General features: G+C 62.9%; 1 protein-coding gene and 1 long non-coding RNA gene across 2 annotated transcripts in view; one reads left to right on the top strand and one right to left on the bottom strand.

Annotated features, from left to right (window-relative positions):
• The first annotated feature begins 2050 nt into the window (after positions 1-2050).
• On the top strand, positions 2051-6804 carry LOC308346252. Its single transcript, XR_013967156.1, has 3 exons — positions 2051-2931; positions 3078-3261; positions 5922-6804. It is a non-coding gene; the product is annotated as an uncharacterized lncRNA (long non-coding RNA).
• Positions 6805-8461: 1657 nt separating this feature from the next.
• Positions 8462-20671, bottom strand: part of CEMIP (cell migration inducing hyaluronidase 1) — a gene marked incomplete at both ends in the record, with an annotated part of 53464 nt that continues 41254 nt past the window's right edge. The window contains 8 exons of the mRNA XM_080808982.1: positions 8462-8589; positions 10166-10266; positions 13111-13268; positions 13856-13942; positions 14071-14275; positions 16086-16271; positions 16987-17198; positions 19941-20156. Of these exons, the coding sequence (XP_080665108.1) occupies positions 8462-8589; positions 10166-10266; positions 13111-13268; positions 13856-13942; positions 14071-14275; positions 16086-16271; positions 16987-17198; positions 19941-20156 (1293 nt within the window). The remainder of the gene's footprint in view (positions 8590-10165; positions 10267-13110; positions 13269-13855; positions 13943-14070; positions 14276-16085; positions 16272-16986; positions 17199-19940; positions 20157-20671) is intronic.

Below are 20671 nucleotides of genomic sequence, written 5' to 3'. Positions count from 1 at the left end.
GGCCCGGGAAGGGTCGGGTCATGAAGGGGCCACTTGCAAGCAGGGAGTGAAGTTTGGGCCGCAGCAAGGAGCAGGACAGAGACACGGGAAACATCACCAGCCTGGGGCCTGGGGGCCGGGAGGGAGGGCACTTACGGGGTCCCGGGCGGACGGTGGGAGAGGGCCCTGGCCCAAGTCCTGGCTTCCTGAGAGAGAGAGAGCACCCGCCGGCAGACACCCTGTAAGGAGGGACGCCGTGACCTTCGTTCCCTGAGCCAAGGCCTCCGGCCTCCTGACGGTGCCTCCTGTTGCCGGCCCCCTGGGAGTCAGAGGCGAGGAGTGGCCGTGGCCTCCCGCCCGCCCCTGGGGCGCCGAGGAGGGCGGGCTGGGGCACACGGAGCGCACACAGTGTCCGTGGAACGCCCGCTTCTTCTCTGGGGGAGCCGCTGGAAGTTCGATTCCGCGGTCTTGGGGATGCTTCGGGATTTTGAATTTAATAATTCCACAGAGTCCTAAAAACCCGTTGTGATGACTTCACCGTCTGCCGGCACCGGCCAGAGCACCCCCCGCCCCGGCTGTGCGTCTCTCCTCAGCCAGATGCAGTGCGTCCCTCTGGCCCGGGAAGGACACGACACCGACAAGCAAGTCCTCATGTTAGCAGCGTCTTTCTCCTCCCGAAGACGACGCGCTCCTGTCTGGGGTGGGGGGTTCCAGTCCTTGCCCTCGTCCCTCCACTGCGGGAGGGGCTGCTGGGCCTGAGGGGCGGTGGGGCGGAGACCGGCAGACACGGCTGTTCTGCCCGCCTCCCGCCGGCGTTGGCTCCCACGGGACCGTTGGGCCCTGCAACTCGCCGTGGGCCCCATCAGGACAGTCACAGCTTGGACTTCAGCCATGCTGCAAACCAGCGCTGTCCTCCTGCCCCCGCAGCCGGCTCCCCTGCCACTCGACCCCTCAGCCTTCTCTCCCAGCCCCTGCAGGAGGGAGCGGCAGGGGAGGGGGTGTGTGCTCTCCCTCTCCTCTTCCTGCTCGGGGTCCGAGCCCCCCATCCCTGCTGGCTCCTCTAGGGTGGGGCACAGAGCCGGGGGGCTGGAGGTGGGGCAACGAGCCTTCCCCGGTCTGTGCGATTGCAGGGGTCCTCCGGTCCCCTCTGTTAGGGCATGTGCCCGAGCATTGGCTCTTTGTCTTGGGCTGTGTTCTGGATTATTCCCAGATGCTGTCCTACCTGCTTGGATCTGAGCGATAGTCTCCAGTTAAATACTGGTACAGCCACCTTCTCCTTCAGCTCCTGCCTCTGGAGGCCCCACAGCCCCTTCCTGTAAGGGCTCCCTCTGGGGCAGGGCCCGTCAGGCTCATGCTCGTGGGGGTAAGCTCACGGCTCCTGGGAGACCCGTGCACCTTGCCCAGCCCAGGGGGAAGGTGCGTCTCCCCAGAGGCTGTGCTCTGTTCTCCTGGGACCTGCGTGTTCCCTGTGTCCTCCTTGAGTCACCCCCAGGTAAACAGAGGGACATCTTCAGCCTCCACCCTGCCGAGCGACAGGGGAACGGGAAAGCTCTCCAGAGGACACTGGGCAGCAGCCGGGTGGCCTGTGAGCTGGTGTCCAGCTGAGAAGTAAAATGTCAATCTTGTCTTCCGGCAAATACCCCCATCTCCCAAGAGGGGTTCTCTTGGCACCCCTCCGCTGGCTTGGGGAGGCACCCCTGGAGAGAGGGCAGACATTCTGTTCTTGGAATTTCTGTCAGGGATGGCCCCCCGGGGCAGAGCCTCTCGCCTTCCGTTCCCTAGCCTGGAGGGGGGTGATGGGGCCCAGAACATCCCTCTCCACACATCCTTCAGGGACGACCCGGGCAGCACCTGCTCGGAACGTGGGTTAACTGTCACCTGCTGCCCCCTCCAAGCCCCGCTCCAGACGGGTCCTTGCAAGAGGCGAGCATGTTCACAGCCCCGTCACGTTAGCACGACCACGGTCACGGGCTCTGTAGATTCTCAGGGCTGCTCACGGTGGGGCCTGGAGAAGATCGTCTTTGCTCCACAGAGCACCCGGATGCGGGTTTGGATGAGAGAAGAAATGCTTAGCCCAACTTTTTAAAAAGGTTTTATTTATTTATTTGTCAGGGAGGGGAGAGAGAGAGAGAGCGAGCGCACGGCAGGGAGAGCAGAAAGCAGAAAGAGGAGCAGGATCCCCCCAAGCAAGGAGCCCGATGCAGGGCTCGATCCCGGCACCCTGGGATCATGACCCGAGCCGAAGGCAGACGCCCACCCGCCCAACCAACTGAGCCACCCAGGCGTGCTGCCCAGTTTTCTTTTTAAACTGTAGTTAGTGGAGGGACACAACAGTTCTTTGGGTGAGGTGAGGAGCCTTCTGACGCCCCAGAGGCGGCAGCCGGACCCGGGGATTTGCTTAAGGTGTGTGCCTCGGGGGTGGTGTCTGTCAGCCGAGACAAGGAGGGTCTGAAGTGGAGGCCAGCCATGCATGGGGGCAGCGGGGGGGCTCCTGCGAGTGTGTGTGTGTGTGTGCGTGTGTGTACACGCGTGTGCACGGGCAGGACTCAGCGGCGAGGGCTGGCCCTGGGCTTCTCCCAGCCGCGGCAGCTTGCGCGGGTTCGCGAAGAGAAGACGCCATCCCCGACACCCGACACCGGGGCCGCCCAGGCAGCCCGTGTTTGTGGTGCACGTGTTCGAACTTCGTCTCCTCCGTGGGACGTGGGACGAGAGGCCTCCGACTGCTGCCGAGGGAGGGCACGCGAGGTGCCTGTGGGCGCTCACAGCCTGGCCGGGTCTTCCTGCGCGTCGGAGACGCTGCGTGTTTCCAGAGCTGAAGGTTCGCGGCGGCCACGGGTCAAGCAGCTCTGCCGGCGCCGTCGTTCCAGTCGCTGCCGGCGCGGTGTGTCCGCGGCCCGCCTGGCCGCTTTCCGCCGCACCTCAGACTGGCTCGCCGTCGCTGCGCCTGTCCCGGTGAGCTGCGGTCGGAGACGACGACTCCCCGGGAGTCAGACGACGGCTCGTGTTTTTTAAGGATACGATGTTTTATTTTGTTATTCTTAATTTTTATCTTTTTAACTTTATTTATTTTTTAAAGATTTTATTTATTTATTTGACAGAGACACAGCGAGAGAGGGAACACAAGCAGGGGGAGTGGGAGAGGAGGAAGCAGGCTCCCCCCTGAGCAGGGAGCCCCATGTGGGGCTCGATCCCAGGACCCTGGGATCGGGACCTGAGCCGAAGGCAGACACTTAACCCACGGAGCCACCCAGGAGCCCCGTGATACAGTATTTTAAAATTCAGGTGCGTACGTTGGTTTTTCTCGACATAACGCTCTGGCGTATTAGTAGTTGGTGTCACCGTAACGTTTATGGGCGCCGGAAATCCAAAGTGCACTTGCTTTGCTTTACAGCGACCCTGTCCAAGTGTGTGGTCTAGAGCTGAGCCTCAGGCCTCGGGGGTCCTCCCCCTCACTCCTGCTCCTTCCCGTGCCCCTGGGGGAGGGAGCGCCGCATGCGTTCAGGGGGCAGCTGGGTCTCGGCCTCAGGGAAGCGGGCGAGACCTGTCGGCTGATGCCTTCATTCAACGTTGGAGGCTGCGTTTGCTCTGCCCCCACGGGAAGTCAGGCGGTCCCGCCCTGAGCGAGGCTGGTGGGAGGGCTGGGTGGCAGCCCGAGGCGGGTGTGCGTGGTGCTGGTGCAGGCCCTGGGTCCGGGGGGAGGAAGGAGGAAGGGGGGTCAGAGAAGCCTTTGCGTGGCCCTCAGCCTTGGGGAGAGCAGGCATCAGCCCGCAGAGAAGAAAAGAGGGAAGCGTGTGCCCGGGACAAGGAACAGGTCGCAGGTCGCCTGGCAGAAACCCTGGGTGCCTTGGATGGCGGATGGGTAAGAAGTGATGAGGGTTCTGTGCACCTCGGGCCAGGATGGGGACCGGTGGGTGACGTAGTGGTGGGTGACGAGGCCGAGACGCAGGCACACACTAGGCTGGGGACCGCCCAGTCTGTCCCGTGGATGTGGGAACGAAATTACCCCATCCTGCTTCCAACTCGGAGCCATTGCGTTTTAAGTCTGAACTCTGACCTCTCGAGGCCGCCGCAGGGTATCTGAGTGGACACCCGTCTCTCCTTCCCCCCGCGTGTAGGGAGAGCCCCCACCGCTCGCTGCGCTGTCTCCCCAGCCTTTGTCTTCAGGCCCTCGAGCTCGGTTCCCGGTCGGAGCGTTTTTCCTGCCCGTTTTCCTTGCTTAGTTTCTGCTTGTTCTCTAGAACCTCCTGTGCCCCGGCCCCTAGCCCGCCCAGGCTGGCCCTTCCATGCACACGGGACTCTCCTGCAAGTGCTGGTGAAGGAGCAGAGGCCAGAGTGTCCCCGCCACCCCCTGCCCCGCCGGCTCGCCTGCGGCTCCCTCCGCCCCTGGGCTGGCTGGCTGCTGCGGTCTCCCTGCCCGGTCCCCCGCCCCTTCCCGGGGGTCGGTCCTGTCACCCAGCCAGGGCACGTGCTCCTTGGAGCAGGGACACTGCTGGTGGTTAAGTCACCAGGGACTGCCCCCACCATCAAGTCCTGGGGTCCCTGAAACCCGCCCATAGCTCCCCTTACGCAGCTCCCCGACCCATGTCCCGCCACCTCTGCTAGCTTGCTGTCCGCCCAGGCTGGGTCCCCGTCCCTCGTCGGTCCCCAGGTGAGGCCAGTTCGCCGCCCCGGGCCTGCCACTCACTGGCGGTGGGACGGCCTGTTCCCCATCAGGCTCTTTCCTGCTCCCGTCGGTGCTGAACGAGTGTGCGAGTGTGAGCTCCGCCTGCGGGTCACGTTCCCGGACAGCGGGGGGTCGCACATCCGGCCTGGCCACTGCCGCGGGGCGTCCCAGCTGGTCCGGCCGACGTGTCTGTGAGGACTTGGTACCACCGGTGCGGGGCCGGCCCCAGAGAGGGCACCGAGCACACACGAGCACACACACGTTCGCAGTCACACACACACGCATGCGGTCACACGAGCACACATGAGCACACACTCACACACACGTTCACAGTCATATACACGCGCGCATCTACGTGCACGGTCACACGAGCTCACTCACGTGGACACACACATACACACATGCACATGGGCACACAGATGCGCACACACACGTGATCACACACACTGATTCACACACGCACATTCACACACTTTCGCAGGCCCACACATTAACATGCACACACATCCACACGCGCACGCATTCACACACCCACACATTCACACACACGTGCACACACGCACACACTAATACACATGTGCACACACGTGAGGGGCGGAGATGGAGGAAGCCCAGTGTAGGAGCCCCAGGGGCTCTCCGGAAACCAGCAAGAGGAGACCTTCGTGGGAGGATAGAAACACCTGGGTCTGCCCCGCCCAGGATGGCAGCCACCGGCCCCAGGGCCCCCAAGCCCGTCTCACGTGGCAAGTGCCCCCTGAGGACTGAGTTTTTCATCGTATTTAATTGTGTTAAGCGTGGATAGCCACGTTGGCTCGTGGATGCCTCCGGGGCGGTGCAGCTTAGGGCACCGCCTGGTCACCCGTTCTGGCTCTGCTTCCCACGCCTCCCCCCAGATCCGGCGAGGCCCTCCCGGTGCAGCCAAGGGGCCCGCGTGAGGCTGGCCCTGCCCCGTCTTGTCCGGCCGCTTGCTTCGGACCCACTTCACCTCCATGCTATCCTCGGACGCTGTGTTTGGCGTCCAGAAGGAAGAGACAGTCCTGCTTCGAGCCAAGACGCCGTTGGCTTCCCCCTGGGGGAGGGAGCCACCCTGCCAGCGACCCAATGGCTTGGGAACGTGGAGGCCAGGGCACATCCTGGGCCTGGCCAGCGACGAGTGACAGCTTCTTGCCCAGGACCTATGGGCGCCCCCTCGGGGCAGGGCGAGGTAGGACGCTGGCGTATAATTATCCTTGGACGTGAGAGAGGCACTCACTGATCCCGTCCATCTTATTTCCCTTAGATATCTGGCTTAAAATGAGGCCACATTCACGGAAAACAAAGCAAGCAGGCAGGAGAAGGATATCCTTTGTGTGTTTACTATGGTACAGCAAGATTCTCCAAACCAGAGCCAAGGTCCTCTGCCGCCCACAGAAGGCTCTGGGTTCACCCCCCACGCACAACATTTAAGACAACTCTTCATTTCTCTGACAATGACTTCTCCAAGTGCATATAGAATAAATAAATAGAAAATACATCTTTGTTCATGGTAGCGCCGTTTACACACAAAACACACGGTACATCGAATTCCCGAAAAAGGACCCGCTATTTCGGCAACAGGAAGGAGACAAGCATCTCAGAGGAGTGTCTTTTACCCCAAAGGCCCAGCTCCCGTGAACGCTGACAAACAGAGAGAACCAGAGGAGCCGGGTTCCAAGCCACGAGACAGTCCGCGCCACCAAGAACGCGCCCGGAGAGAAAGCACACAGATCCGGCGCCGTTAGACGTATGTACAACTCTGAGGGATCTCAAATGGGTTGTTTCGGAAAGTAACTGAACTAGAGGCAGCCCGCGGCCCGGCCACCCGAAGTGATCCCGTCCCAAGTGCTTCACAGTGCTGAGGCCCTTTGCACTGCCAAGGTCTGAAACCCCGCAGAACTGCAGCCGCGAACGTGAGGTCATCTCGGCTCCCTTCCCAGGGCCCCGCAGCCGCCCCGTCCCACCGCCACCTCCGAGCCGCCGGGCGAACTGGGAGGTGTCGGCTCAGCCTGGGGAGGGGCCTCCTGCCTGAGTGTCATGGGCGCGGCCGGGCGCGGGGAGCCAAGAAGGCCCCCTCTGAAGAAGGCTTTGTGGTTGGTGCAGGAAAGGGGAAACCGCAGCTCCTCGTGGCCCCCTGGCTGACCCGGGGACCTGAGCGGAGAAGGGAAGCTTTCCTCCTTCCCGGAGCTCTCTGCGGGGTGCTGAGCAGTCGCTGGAGAGCCCGCAGTGGGCCCCGCAGCTCTGCAGACGCCCCCAGAGCTCCCCGGAAGCCTGGCAGTGTGCCCCGATGCTGCCCCCTGGGCCACGCCTGCAGACCAGGCGACACCTGGGGAGGGGTCGTGGCTGCCGGGTGCCCTCTCGAGGGGTGGAAGGTACTTGGAGCCCCGTGGAGCCTGCAGGGCCGTCCCCAGCCCGCGGAAGGGCACCCGCTGTACACAGAGGGCCGGGAGGAAACCGCCATGGGCCAGTTCCCTCCATTCTGATCCGTCTTCCCTTCCAGGGGGCTTGGTCCCATCTGGGGAGCTCCCTCGGGGGTGCGGGACACCCTGGGGCCCGTTGTTGAGGCAACGTGGTGTGGCAGCAGGTGCTGGGCATGGGGCGCCCAGCCCCCTGGCCTGGCTGTGTGGTTCTTCCCCATTCGGGGTCTCACGTGCCCTGTCCGCAAAATGAGGGTTTAGGCCTAGGTCACCAGTAAAGTCCTTTCCAAGCCCGAAGCCCTGGGCTCCTTGAGGGGTGAGCCCGTTCAGGAACCCATGAGGCCCCAAATAGGAGCTCATGTCTCTCCACCGAGCTCCCCCCATCCGGGGCCTGAGGGCGGCTGACTGGGGACTGAAGTGCTCCCCACAGTGGGCCCGGCCTGCCCAGCCCACGCCCCTGCCCTGCACACTTGGCCGTGATGAGTGGCCAGCAAGCGGTAGGCAGAGGGTGACCTGCAGTCTCCTAACCCCTCTGCCCACCAGACGCCCAGCCCTTCCTTCCTGCGGGCCCTGTTCCTCCCCTGCGGGAAGCTTCCTGACCTCTCAAGTGTGCGGGATCCTTCCCTCCAGGGCGCCCGCGTGGGTCCCCACCCTCCCCACTTCACAGTCTCCGCCTGGCATCGAGGGGCACGCAGACCTGACCGCCTGTCCCCCCAGCCTGCAAGCCCCTGGCTCCAGGCCTGGCTTCTCACCGCCCCCACCCTGCGTGCCCCGGGGCACCCCACGTCCCAGGCACCGGCCAGGAAGAATCCCAGCTACGGCTGGGGTCTGTGTGTGGTGCGGAAAGCCACAGATTTCTGGAATCTCACAACAGAAAGGGCCTCTAGAAGTGACCTAGTCCTCCCCCATCCCGGGACCTGAAGTCTCCAGAGGCAGGGCTGGCGCATTCCCCGAGGGCTGCAGGTCCCGCCCTGGCGGGGGCCGTCTACACCGGCTCCCAAGGCCTGAAGGTCACCGCTCACCTACAGGAACAGGGATTTCCCAAAGACCCAACTCTCTTCCCGTCTCTATCTCCTACCGTGCACGCTGGGGAGCACGGAGATCTGCGAGTGGCTGATCGGGGCTCCGGGTGCCAGCACCGCTCGGGGCTCCTCGTATACCCCCACGCCCCCCCCTACCCCCTATAGAGGCAGGAGAGAAATACCCAGGAGGCTGCAGGGAGACCCTTGAGTGGAGGCTGGGGAGAGGGTGGGCAGCACCAGGCGTCTCTGACGGCCTCCCCTTGGCCCGTCAGGGCTGACCCCACTGGGGCCAGGGCCGGGGGAGCCGCCCGCCGCCGGGGTCCGCCATCACTGCGCACCGGGGGGCAGCACCGCAAGCAGGCCCCTCACAGCTTCTTCTTCCTCACCACAGGGATCGGCACCACTTGGAAGATCTTGGCCTTGTGGTCATCCGTGTCCAGGGTCACCCAGGTGGGCCGGAAGTCCCCTTTGAAGCCAACGAATGCCATCTTTTCTGGAAAATGGGGACGGGTCCCGTGAACAGAAGCCCCGAGAGAGTGGCTATGCTCCCCCATGTCGCAGGGCTCCCCATCACCGTCTCCCTGTCCCTACCAGGTAGCCCCTGGGAGAGCTCAGTGCCTGGCTGCAGAGGCTACCTGGGGGGGCACGCGGGGTGCACCTGAGCCTCGGGGCCAGCCGCACGGGGTGGTGGCTCTGCTTTACCCAGGACACCTCCCGGGAGCACCCGCCACCTTCGAACTGAGCCCCCTGCCCTCCCCCGTCTGAAGCCCAGCAACCCCATCTGTCCCGTGAGAGGTGGGCACCACTATAGGATCTTTCCCCCGCCCCTGCCCTGCTCCCACAGGCTGTGGGCTTAGAAGGACTTTGTCCAGGGCACAGAGTGGATGGAGCAGCCAACCAGACGGTGAGGCCTCAGCCCCACACAGCGGTCTCCCTCTTGCATTCAGAGCTTAACCATCGGAGGGCCATGCACCGCCATGTCCACACCAAGGAACGGCCCAGGCCGGCGGGCCACACACGTTTCCCACCACTGGGAAAGCACCTCTCGACGGAGGGCACCCCGGGCACGGCAGCTTTCGGCAACCAGATCGTAATTAAAAAGACAGAGGCCCCCAAATGATCCAGGACTGAGCTGGAAAAGAGACCTCTCTCCCTGGGCTCTCCTTCGGCACTTTGAAGGGCCTTTGTTCATGGTTCCCGATTTTTTTCCGGGAGCTGCCTGGAGTTCCCGTCCGCTAGGACAGGTGACCAGCGGTAGAGGGTGCTCGTGGTCAGGGTGGCACGTCAGCCAACAGCCCTGACTGGCCCCGGACTAGGAACATTCAGAATCAAATTCAAATCCTGGGCAAGTTACTCAGGTGTCTAATTCTATCTGGAATGGAGATCAGGGCACCGATTGCCCGGTTCTTCATGAATTACAAAGTGCCCAGCACGGGGCAGGGCTGCACACCACACATGGACCACAGTGGACAGGAGTGTCCCCAGACTCGCCCTGCCTCCCTCCCAGCCTCCCGGGGGACACCCCCTCCAACATAGCCTGTGGTGAGGGTGGCAAGGGTCAGGCCCACATTTCTGGGCTGGCTGGTGTCTTCCCTGCGGGGTCTGTGCTGGACTTTGTCACAGAAGGGCTGGGTGGTCACGGATGAGCCACCTAGAATCCTTGGGTTTTCCTTTTCTCCCAAGTAGGGAGGGACGAACGAGCACGGAGGACATGCGGGACATCCGCCCGAGCGGAGCGTGGGGAGGTGGGTCCTGCCAGGCTGAGCTGCAGGACGAGGAGGACGGTCAGAAGGAGCCACTTTTTTTGCGGGTATTTTGTTAAAAGGCGGGCGGGGCACTTGCTGAGCAGACAGACAAACACCTCCAGCAGGCTTCTGCCGGTGCCTGGCCGCACGGTAAGAGGAGGCTGCCCTGTAGGCCCGGGGACGGGGACATCTCGCCCGTGCATTCCGGAAGGCCACCTCTTGTGCTGAGGATTCAGAGGTTTGGCAGGAAGCAAGGGGTAGCAGCAGCCACACCCCAGGGATCTGGACCCACGGTCGATGCGCACCCCACTCCGGACCACTTACCTTTCAACTTGAGGCTCTTGTCTGCGCCGAGGCTTTCCAGCACTCTGGTCCAGGGGCCCCTGGAGGTGTATCTTCCCTTGGACACCATGAGCACGATGGAACTGCAGAGAGAGGGGGCGTCAGAGGTCGGGCTGGAGGGAGGGCCCCTCCTGGGCAGTGGCGGGGGTGGTGGGGGGAGAGGTGGTCAGCAGTGCCCGGAGGTCCGACTAGGGGTTTGGCAAAGGGCAGCCTGTCCCGTGTGTCACGCTGACGGCTCTTTCCGTGCGCTGACCGACATCCCGAGCACCCCTCCCACATCTGGCTACGGTCGGTGCCCGTGGCCTCTCTGAGCCCGCTCTCTGCCGGCCCACTGCCCGTGCGTGTCTGTCCCCAGACAGGACAGAGTAGGAGCGCGGAGCACGCCTCCGCCAGGGCCCGGCACGTGGAGGAGGGACGTCAGTTTGCATTTATTGGTTAGGACTGAGAGAGATGTGGTGGGAGAGAAAGCCACAGGCCGGGGTTACCACATGCTCGGGGGAGGGTTAACCTCACATTCCCGTCCCTCTGCTCAGACAACACAGCGCTACGGCTCAGTTTGCAAACGGGGAGATTGGGGAGAGTTTAGTAAGTGTCTGGGAGGACCTGTCCAAGGGGAGCTGTGCTCGGGGTGGGGGGCAGAGGCCTGGAGCTGGGGGTGCGCCCAGCCTGGTGGTCCCAACTTGCAAAAGCACAGATCCGGAGCAAGGCTTGCCTGCCTGGGTTGTGTTCAGGCCAAAGTGCTGGGAACACGGGCTCGTGGAGGCAGACTCAGCCTGCCGGGCCAGACAGGAGGAAGTGAGCGCCTCCCCCAGGAACAGAAGCCCAGTGGGGTTTCCAGTTCACATCTCAAAGGAATCCCATAACCACAGACCACAGTCCAGACGCGGAGAGACTGTGCAGGATTGTGGAACCCACTGTCACCCCCCTTTGTGTCCCACTGGGAGCACAAGGAACACTCCTCAGATGCAGAGGGCTTGTTGGCCTCACGACAGACGGGACGGGAGCTGCGGCCGTGTGTGGCTCTGGGGAGACTGGCGAGAAGGCCTGCGGGGCTGGGGGGTTAAGCCCGTTAGGGAGGGGAGCACTGCAATCGCTCCCTCTGCACTGGACTCGGGCTGTGTTCCCAGGAGGCTGCTGCGCCACTGGTCCAGCTCAGAGCCAAGGCTGGAGTCCCTTCCTGCTGGGGTGACCCCAAACCGAGGTCATGCCGTCCAGACAGGGCCCTAGGTTAGCTCACAGGAACCGGACAGGGAGACAGGGTTCCTCGTGGGCATGCAGAAGCCTGCAGCCTGTCGGTGTCCCTGTCTGCCTGGTGTGGGGCCGTCCTCGCCTGTGAGCTCCGCACCTGTCAGCAGGGAGGCTCCCCGAGGCGGCAGGGCAGAGCCCGCTCCTACAAGCCATCCTTGATGTTCTCAGGGGGCAGTGGTTGCCTCTTCCTTGCCCTGGGACCCCGAGGCCAGCGGCCGGGGCAAGAGTGGGGAAGGATGTGCCCTGCCGTATTCCTTGCTCCTTCGCAAGAGGTCGGACAGGGGGGGCTGCTGCTACCCAGTTACCGTCGGGGCCCCCAGCAAGGCCCCGGGGCTGGCTCACGGCAGGTTCTCAGTGAGGACTCCTCCCCCGAGGCTCACAGGGCTGCCGCCAGGCTTAGAGGAGCCCTGGGCAGGGGGGTGTCCCATGCCTCTGCCCTCCCCTAAACGGGGTGGCTCTGCATTTTCCCTTCTTGTTCCAGACCTCTGCACCCTGTTTTATTACAAGAAGAAATCCTCTGGCCTAAAAAGGCATGAAAACTACAGACCCCAAGATGAGAAAGGAGTTTTCGCCAAATCAGTAAATCCAGTCTTTCTGCGTGAACGTGGAATACTAAAGAAGCTTCTGGTCGGGGATCGCGCGGAGACTAAGTGTGAGTGAGCAGAGCCCCCACTCTCCGGACACGCCCCTCACACACTCGGCGTCCGGGCGTCACGTTCTCACCCGTCAGTATTTCCTGAGCACCTGCCGTGCGGCCCTCGGCTCAGACTTCCTGCCCGGCTGGCTCCCGGCTCGTGAGTGGGTTCTCCACCCAGTGGACCAGAAACACACAGGTTCGACGTGCCCCCACATGGAGAATTGCATGCCCTGGACCGGCAGTATCCCTGCCCCCCGTCCCACCAAGGCTACGGCTTCGGGAGACACAGAGCTTTCTGGCGGCAGCGGGAAAGACCTCGCCAAAGACGTGCATGTGTTAGATCGGGATGTGCCGGGAGGTCCCGGGGATTCCTAGCAGAGGGCGCAGGAGGTACAGGTAAGAATTCCAGCCAGTGGTCCGCAGGGAGGGTGGGTCTGATGGGGTTACGCATGGGCCGGCCGGCTAGGAGGCTGAGTCCAGGGTGCTGGTGGCAGAGGGGCCGGCAGGAGGGTGTGGGCAGACGGGCTGACGGGGACACGGGGACAGAGGGAAAATGACAGGGGAGTTGAGCAGGATGCCCAGACTCCGGTCGGGCTGTCTGGAGGGACGGTGCTGATGAACCAAAACAGAGCGAGCCGGGGGCGGGGCTGGCCGGGGAGGTTGCAGAACAGCAGCCGGCGAGAGGCGGGCCTGGAGGAGACACCCGGATGGCGTTGCCCAAGGAGCCGTTGGACAGGAATGTCCGGGGCCGAGGAGAGGCCTGGGCTGGAGATACTCAAAAGCCACCAGCGTTTGGATCGAATTGGAAGTGTGGGAGGGGTGAGATCATGCTGGGAAAGCACAGCGTGGCCGGGGAAGAGGGCCGGGCCAGGCCTCCAACTTGGAAGCAGGCAGCCCGGCCGCTGACCTACATTCAGTGTGGCCGCGGCTCCAGCACGAGTCACCAGGCGGCACTTCCCCGTGGAGGCCCCCCGCCCGGCTCCCGCAGGCTGGAGTGGCCCGGGAGGGCGCCCAGCCGGGGGTCTGCCTCGCGCACACTCACTGGTCAGGAAGGGCCGCGATGTGCTCCAGCAGCTGCCACGGGATGCCCTGCAGAATGGCGGTCCGGAAGCTGGCGTGGCTCAGCACGTGGCCCCGGCGGCCGTCGATCGCCAGCACCTGGAGGCCATCCTCGGTGCTGGGGCGCTTCACGCCGTCCACCTGCAGGCGCAGAGCAACACGGCTGTGATGTGGGGTCCCGAAGCTCTCCTGCCCCGTGGCTCCCGTGCGGACCCCAGGGCGGCCTGTCTGTGAAGCTCTTCCGCACAGAGAGCCCTCCTCCGTGGGTGCTCTGGCGGGGCCTGAGTGACGGCCGCGTCACTTGGACACGGTGGAAGTCACCTTACGTGGACATCGGGTCTTTGCAGGGGTCCTTAGAGTAAGAATCGGGAGGCGAGGTGGTCGTGGATTTGGGCTGGGCCCTAAACCAGCGATAAGGGTCCTTGTGGGAGGAAGCTGGGGTGTGGGGCTCCCCCACTCAGGGAGGAGGCGGTGGGGACAGAGGCAGCTGTGGAGGGGCGTGTCCTTGAGCCGGGACGGCAGGGACAGCCGGCAGCCACCAGAGGCCAGCAGAGGCCTCGGCCGCTGCTCCCTCAGAAGCCGGAGAAGGACCTGGCCCTGCCGTCCCCCAGCGTCGGACCTCTGTCCTCCAGGGTGTTCCGGAGGAGGAAGGCTTGTGACAACAGCCCCAGGAGACCGACCGCACCCCGTGGGCAGCCCCCACCCCTACAGGGGCCAGAGCCACTCACTTCAGTGTAGGCGACGTCGCTCATGAGATGGAAGAAGCGCTGCCTGGAACTTTCCATCTTCACCTCCAGGAAGCGGTCCTTCGTCTTCTGGAACGGACACAGCCGGGCGCGGGCGTCGGTCTGGGAGCCGCGCCCACGTCTCCCCGCGACCCCGGTCCCCGCGTCGGCCCTCGTGGGTTCTGGGCCCGGGGGCAGAGGCCGCCCCGGCCACTCACCAGCTGGGCGCCAAGGAGCTTCCGGGGCATGGGCACGTCCACGACCGGCCGCTCCGCGAACCGGGGGTAGGCGCCGGCCGTGCAGTCGCTGACGCCGGCGTCCTTGGGCAGCAGAGCCTTGATCTTGATTCTCTCGCAGCCCCTCACGGAGCAGAAGGCGAACCTCTCCCTCTCGCTGTGCGCTTCCAGCCTCAGGAACAGCAGCCTGCCGGGGAGCGCGGCCGGTCGGCTCTGGGGCTGCCCAAGCCCCCGCGGGACCCGCCCACCGCCGTGAGACGCGCCGCCGCCCCCGTGAGACACGCGCGCCCTCCAGCATGGCCCGCAGGCCGCGTCGGTCTCCCATCCCGTGCGGTCGGAGAGGGAAACGCTCGGGGAGAGAGCTAGCAGCGGGGACGTGGACCCTTCTCGGAGCCCCTCTCCCACAGTCCCGCAGTGTCTCACTTTAACCCTCAGACAACCCTGAGCGGTAGGGACTGTGACCGTCCTGCTTTCTCAGCCGGGGGAACCGTGGCTCAGAGAAGCCGAGTGGGTAGCCCAGCATCGCACAGCAGGACGGCAACAGAGCTGGGCGGGAAGATGCTCCCAGGCTTCCTGGCCAGGCTGTCCTCTGAACTGGAGTCGATTCTCCCTTCCGGGAAAGGACCAGACGCGGCCCGGGCGGTGCAGGGGCTCAGAGGGCGAGCACGCCAAGCACTAACTTGGGGCTTATCGCTGCCGGTTCAGTTCTGGGGAGAGCTTTCAGGTGACTCCCACCCTGGCAACGTTAGCCCCTCTGACACGGGCTGTCCCCGGGCGCTGACCTCGGCCACGCCCGCACTGCCCAGGCAGCCCGATGCCGCAGCCCCCACCCCACATGGCTGGTGGTGCCAGGGACACAGTCTGCACGTGCAGAGAGGCCCTGAGAATTGGGGAACCCAATGGTTTGGTCTTCTACCCAGGAAACAAGCACCCTGGAGCCCAGCTCACATCCCCGAGTGTGTAACAGAACTAAATAAGGCAGAGCATCGTCATCGGCGGGCCCTGATCGTGGGGACCGAGGATCAGGGGGCGCCCCGGTGGCTCAGTCATTAAGCGTCTGCCTTCAGCTCAGGTTGTGAGCTCACGGGAGGTTTGCTTCTCCCTCTCCCACACCCCCTGCTTGTGTTCCCTCTCTTGCTGTCAAATAAATAAATAAAATCTTTAAAAAAAAAAAAGAATGAGAAAATGGGGGCACGTGGATGGCGTAGTTGGTTAAGCATCTGACTCTTGGTTTTGGCTCAGGGTCATGATCTCAGGTCATGAGATCAAGCCCCACGCTGGGCTCTGCACTGAGTGGAGAGTCTGCGGATTCTCGCTCTCCCTCTACCCCTCCCCTCTGTGCTCTCTCTCTCTCTCAAACGAATCTTTAAAAAAAGAATGGGAAAATCGCCGTGAAGCAATCCTTCCCCGGACTCCCGGGGGGCTGGCTGGCGACAGCCTCAGGCTTCGGAGATGTGTGGGCATTCCTGAGATGTCAGACGTCCTCTTTTTAGGGGAGGGGACCAAATATCTCCCTGATCGCCGTGGACAGACGGTCGATCCCTGACGTCTGTACCGAGTGGAACCTGGGACTTTTCACCACAGGGCGGGGGGCTTTGGGAACAGATAGGCCCGTGCCCAGCCATGCCCCGTGACCCCCGGGCAGGCCACTGCTGATCCCTCTCCATCCCTCCTCATCCACCTCCCTCTGGACGAGGGGTCACGTCATCTGCTCCCGCCAGCCTGTGAGGACTGGAGGTAACGCACCGCATCTCTGTTCTAAGAGTCATTGCTGTCCCTTTGCTCCCGGAACAGGCACATTTCCTACAACCCCCGCGTGTGTTTCACGGAATGTTGGTTTTACCCCCAATCTTGGCTGCTTGGAAGATGCCATGCGCCACTGAACCGAAGCCCCCAGCAAAGCACTTTACACCCCGGCCGGGAACTCGGTGGTGGCTCTGGGGCCTGCCGGGAGGGTTGCAGGCAGGGGCACACGGGGCCATGCGGGGTCTCCTCACCCTGAGTCCTCATCCCAGTAGTAATGGCTCCTGCCCGGGAAGCTCTGCTGCACCTTGTCCATCTGGAAGGTGCGCATGAAGGTGCCCGTCTTGGACGTCTGCTTCAGCAAGCGATTGTGCACGTCCGAGAGGATGGAAAAGGTGGTGCCTCGGGGGTAGCAGAACCCCACGCGGATCCAGTCGCCCCTGAAGACAGAAGGAGGGTCAGGTTCTGAGCAGGGACGTCCGGGGCCCCAGAGAGAGACTGAGCCAGCCTCCCCCAGACGACACCTCCGTTTCTGCAACGGGGGTCATTGCCGTATTGGGGTCTGTGCAGAGTGCGCGGGTCGGGAAGGCTCACTGGGTGCCTCCCAGGCCTGCACTGGGGTGCTCCACCGCTAGCAGAAAGATGCTCCCTCATCCGGTTGTTGCCGAGGAGTCCAGGATCTGGAGGACGGGGCTCAGCCCTGGCCCAGCCCGATCTCGGGGCCCACTCCTGTCTCGGGGTGTTTCCCACCTCTGGCGTCTGTCTCCCAGGGACACCGGGACCGTGTTCCCGGAAAGCGTGCGAGCCTACGTCTGTGAGGCCGGGTCCTGAGCGACATGTTGTTCCGTCCCCTCTCTTGGTGGCCCTGGGAGGTGACACCAGCCCCGGCTCCTCGATGGGGCAGAGCGACAGACACCCCCCGTTGGAGGCCACCCTGCGCCCAAGGCCAGCCATGCCCAGAGCGGGGTGCTCAGCCCGGGTCTCTGACCCCTCACTACTGGCTGCTCTCAGCCCCTGTAGAGGCGTCCTTCTGCAAGCTGACTCGGGCTGGCCTGGGGTCCCGGGCGTCCGTGGGGAGATGAGCTCGCTGCGGCCCCGAGCTCCAGGGGAGCAGCCGCCCCCAATCACGCAGCTTCCGGCCGGGCGTCCACTCACTTGTTGAAGTTGATGAGCCAGATGATGAGCTCGGCGGGGGCCGTCTGGTCCCAGTGCACGGTGTAGCCCTTCTGCAGCGCCACAACCGGCTGGTACTGCTGGTAGTGGGTGCTCCGGGTCAGGGCCCCCTCCAGGTAGAGGGGCCGGCCCGGGAACTCGTTCTTGACGATCTTCATCCGAAGGTTGCTGGTCTTGTAGGCCTGGATGTACATCTTCTCGAACCCAAAAAGGAAACACACATCGGGACAATTACGAGGATGGTTCTAAGAGCGTCTGGCTAACATCTGACTACAAGCCCCACTTTCAAAGGACCTTTTAAGGATGCATGAACATGCATGCATTTGGACAGCCAAATAAGGGGGCGTATCTTCCTGCTGGGGTGCGCGATCTGGCTAAGGCTCCCTATTCCGGAAATCCTAGTGGATACAGGAGAGGGCTGCTTCACTGTCGCACGGCAAACCTACAGCAACCGGAGGGGGGTGGGGTTGGGGGGTGCGGAGACCTTGTAGAGTCCCACTGTGAATGCCACTCCCTTCCCCAGTGACCTTCCCGCCTGCGTGGAGAGACAGCCAGGGGTGTTGCTGCTTCTCCCTCACCTTCCTGGGGTCCAGCCTGTGCGGCCATCCCCGTGTCACTACGCCCTGCACCCATCAGTGGCATCTCACTCCAGAGAATGCACAGAAAAGGTCCCGGGGACCCAAGAGCCCACTTGCCATGGGCCAGCCTCAGCGTCAGACACAGTGTCCTGCATTCTCAAGGTGACATCCCCGTGGCCGTGGCCAGCACAGCCACGAGCCACTGTGAATGTGGAGGGGAGGGGTTATCTCCCCTCTGGTTATGCTGCCCACGAAACAGAGGGGAAGCCTCAGCACTGCCCGCAGCCTGGCACTCAGGAGAACCACAAGTTCAAGGGAAGATTCAGCTGCAGAGGGAAGGGAGGGGCTCGTGAACACGGACGGAGAAGGTGCCCACGACTGCCAGGCGAGCGCTAACGATCAGGGCGTTTCTGCAAAAAGACAAGCAACGTGGGGGAAAGAAAGGGTGGGAGGCTCCACACGGGGGCCGCGAGCGGTGCCCACAGTGCAGGCACCGGGGTGCAGGGTTCCGTCACCTTCTAACTCCTCAGTTAGACTTCTAACCACCCCACCTCGCCGCAAACTCTGACCCCGCCTCCCGGCGTGCCTTCCCTAAATGGTCAGGGGCCCACTGCTCCCCCCAGCCGCACATTCTTCACCCTGAGCAGCGGCAGGAGCCTCTCCAGATCCTTCCACAGGGTCACCTCCCCCGGGGCGCTCTCTCTAGCAGCCTGGGAGACGGGTGCCCTTGCCCTGCTCGGGCTCCTGTCTGCACCTGGCTTTCGCGGCCCACAGTCCTTCCCCACGCCTCTAACCAGTCCGCGCCCCCACACTCCCGGCCCCTCTTCCAGCCCTTAAGGCTCTCTGCGGGGCCCCCCTCCTCGGGCCACTGTCCGGCCTCACTTTCTATCCCCCAAACGCCCCAACTTCCTGCCTGAGCCCGGCCCTATCTTCCTGCCGGCCCTCCAGCACCCCCACCTTCTTGTGCCCACCTGGTCACGGGGCCCCTTCCCCTCTCTGGCACCAGCTCCCTGTCCATCTGTCCTGGACCCCAGACCTCCGGCCAGCTCCTTTCTTACCAGCCCCATTCCTGATGCCCACAGTGCCCGCCCGCACGGCGGCCCCGAGGACAACCTCCTTCCTTCATGCTCGTGTCCTGCCCGCTCGGGGGCCATCGGGCTCGCTGGCCTCCCCCTACTTTCACACCTTCATTCTCCTGGGCCTGTCCCCTCATTTATTCACCATTCAGCCACATAGTAGCTAACGGCAGCGTCATAATAGCTAACGAAGATTTTTGGTTCTACCGTGTTCTCCGTGCCATTCCGTACAGTAGCCAGTGGCCACTGGGCACTGGAAACGTGACCAGCGTGGCCAAGGACCTGAATTATAAATTTTATTTTAATTAACTTAAATTTCAAACCAAAGGCCATGTAGAATAGTTTCCCACTAAACGTGATTTTTGGTAGGACTGGCTTTTACTTTGTTGAAAACTTACATCCAAATGGGAGTGGGTTCTAAGTACAAAATGGTCATGGATTTTGAAGAGTTAGAACAGGAAGACAAATATAGACATTTCAAGTGCCTTACTAATGATTTTTATATATGTTTACATGTTGAGATGAAAGTATTCTGAGTATACTGTTAAAATCCACTATTAAATATTAAAATTGGGGGACACCTGGGTGGCTCAGTCGGTGAAGCCTCTGCCTTTGGCTCAGGTCATGATCCCGAAGTCCTGGGTTGGAGCCCCATGTCGGGCTCCCTGCTCAGTGGGGAGCCTGCTTCTCCCTCTCCCCACACCCGACACTCTCAGTGTCTTTCTCTCTCTCTCTCTCTCTCTCTCGGATAAATAAGATCTTCTAAAAAATTATTAAAATTAATTCCCCATTTCTTTTCCTTTTTGACATGACTTCTAGAAAATTTAAGACCACACACGTGGTCTGCATTGTGGTTCTGGTGGTCTGGGCTGGTGGAGCCCCTCCTACCCGTACACCATAAGAACCCGTGCCGCAGTCTCACGAAGGAGGCTCAGCCGTCCCCCCACTTCACAGAGGAGGACGCCGAGGTTCCCAGCCCCGGGGAGCCGGCTTCGCATCTGCCCACACCTTCGCGCCGAATCAAAGCCCTGGTCCTGACTAAGTCCAAGCCTTGACCTCAGGGTGCCCCCTCCTGGGCATCCTGCTTTCCGCCTACGCAGCATTTCCACTTTGACTTTCTGAAAATTCTACCAGATGAGGAGGAGAGAGAAAAGAAAAACGAGGGCAGAGACACCCGAGTCTCCCGCCCGGCCGGAGCCAGGCCCGCGGGCGGCACGCGCTCCTGCTCGCCGTGGGATAGGGTGGGGACGGGTGACCCCAGGGGCACCCCTGACCTCCCCACCTGTGCATAGCGCCCGCTGCAGATGGCCCCTCTCCAGTCGGGGACGTTGATGCAGTCCGGGTGCCGGACCAGCCAGTTGTCGTCCTTGGTGAGGTAGGACCCCGGGTACTCGGACACGGAGCCGTCGATGTCGTGGAACAGCGACGTCTTATCTCCATCCATGTCCAGCTGGTTGAACCAGGGCCCGGGCTCTCCGAAGAACACTCTGGAAGTAATCTAAACAGAGCCCAGGAAAGTGAGGCCGGGCCAGGGGTGACGGGGAAACGGCGGCTGTCATCGGGCCAGGGAGAAGTTTCCGGTTTCCACTGACGAGACACCCCAGCCAAACCCAGGACGCCCTCGGACGCTGCAGGAGGCCTCACAGCTGACCTCACGGCCGACCTCACGGAGGGAGCCAGACACAGCCAGACGCTGAGCGGCCTCAGCCCTGGACCCAGCATGGCCGTCTGGCCTCTGCTCACAGGAGGCCGGGCTACTGCGGGTGACCCTGGAGCGTGCCCTGATGTGTAAGCGGAGGGGACGCAGGAGCGTGTGTGTGAGAGGCTGTGTGTGCACACGCTGTTTCCGGAAGACGGTCTTCCGACACCAGCCGTAGAGGTCTCCGGGACCGACCTCTCCCCCGCCTCTGCGGCCCGAGTAAAGAAATGAAGTGACAAGTTTCACTCCTTCCCCTCAGTCGGCCAGTGCTGGGCAGACAGGCAAAGGGCAGGCCCAGAGGAGGGCCAGGAGGA

Source organism: Martes martes, assembly GCF_963455335.1.
Source record: "Martes martes genome assembly, chromosome: 7".
NCBI lineage: Eukaryota > Metazoa > Chordata > Mammalia > Carnivora > Mustelidae > Martes > Martes martes.
This window is presented reverse-complemented; position numbering and strand designations above follow the sequence as displayed.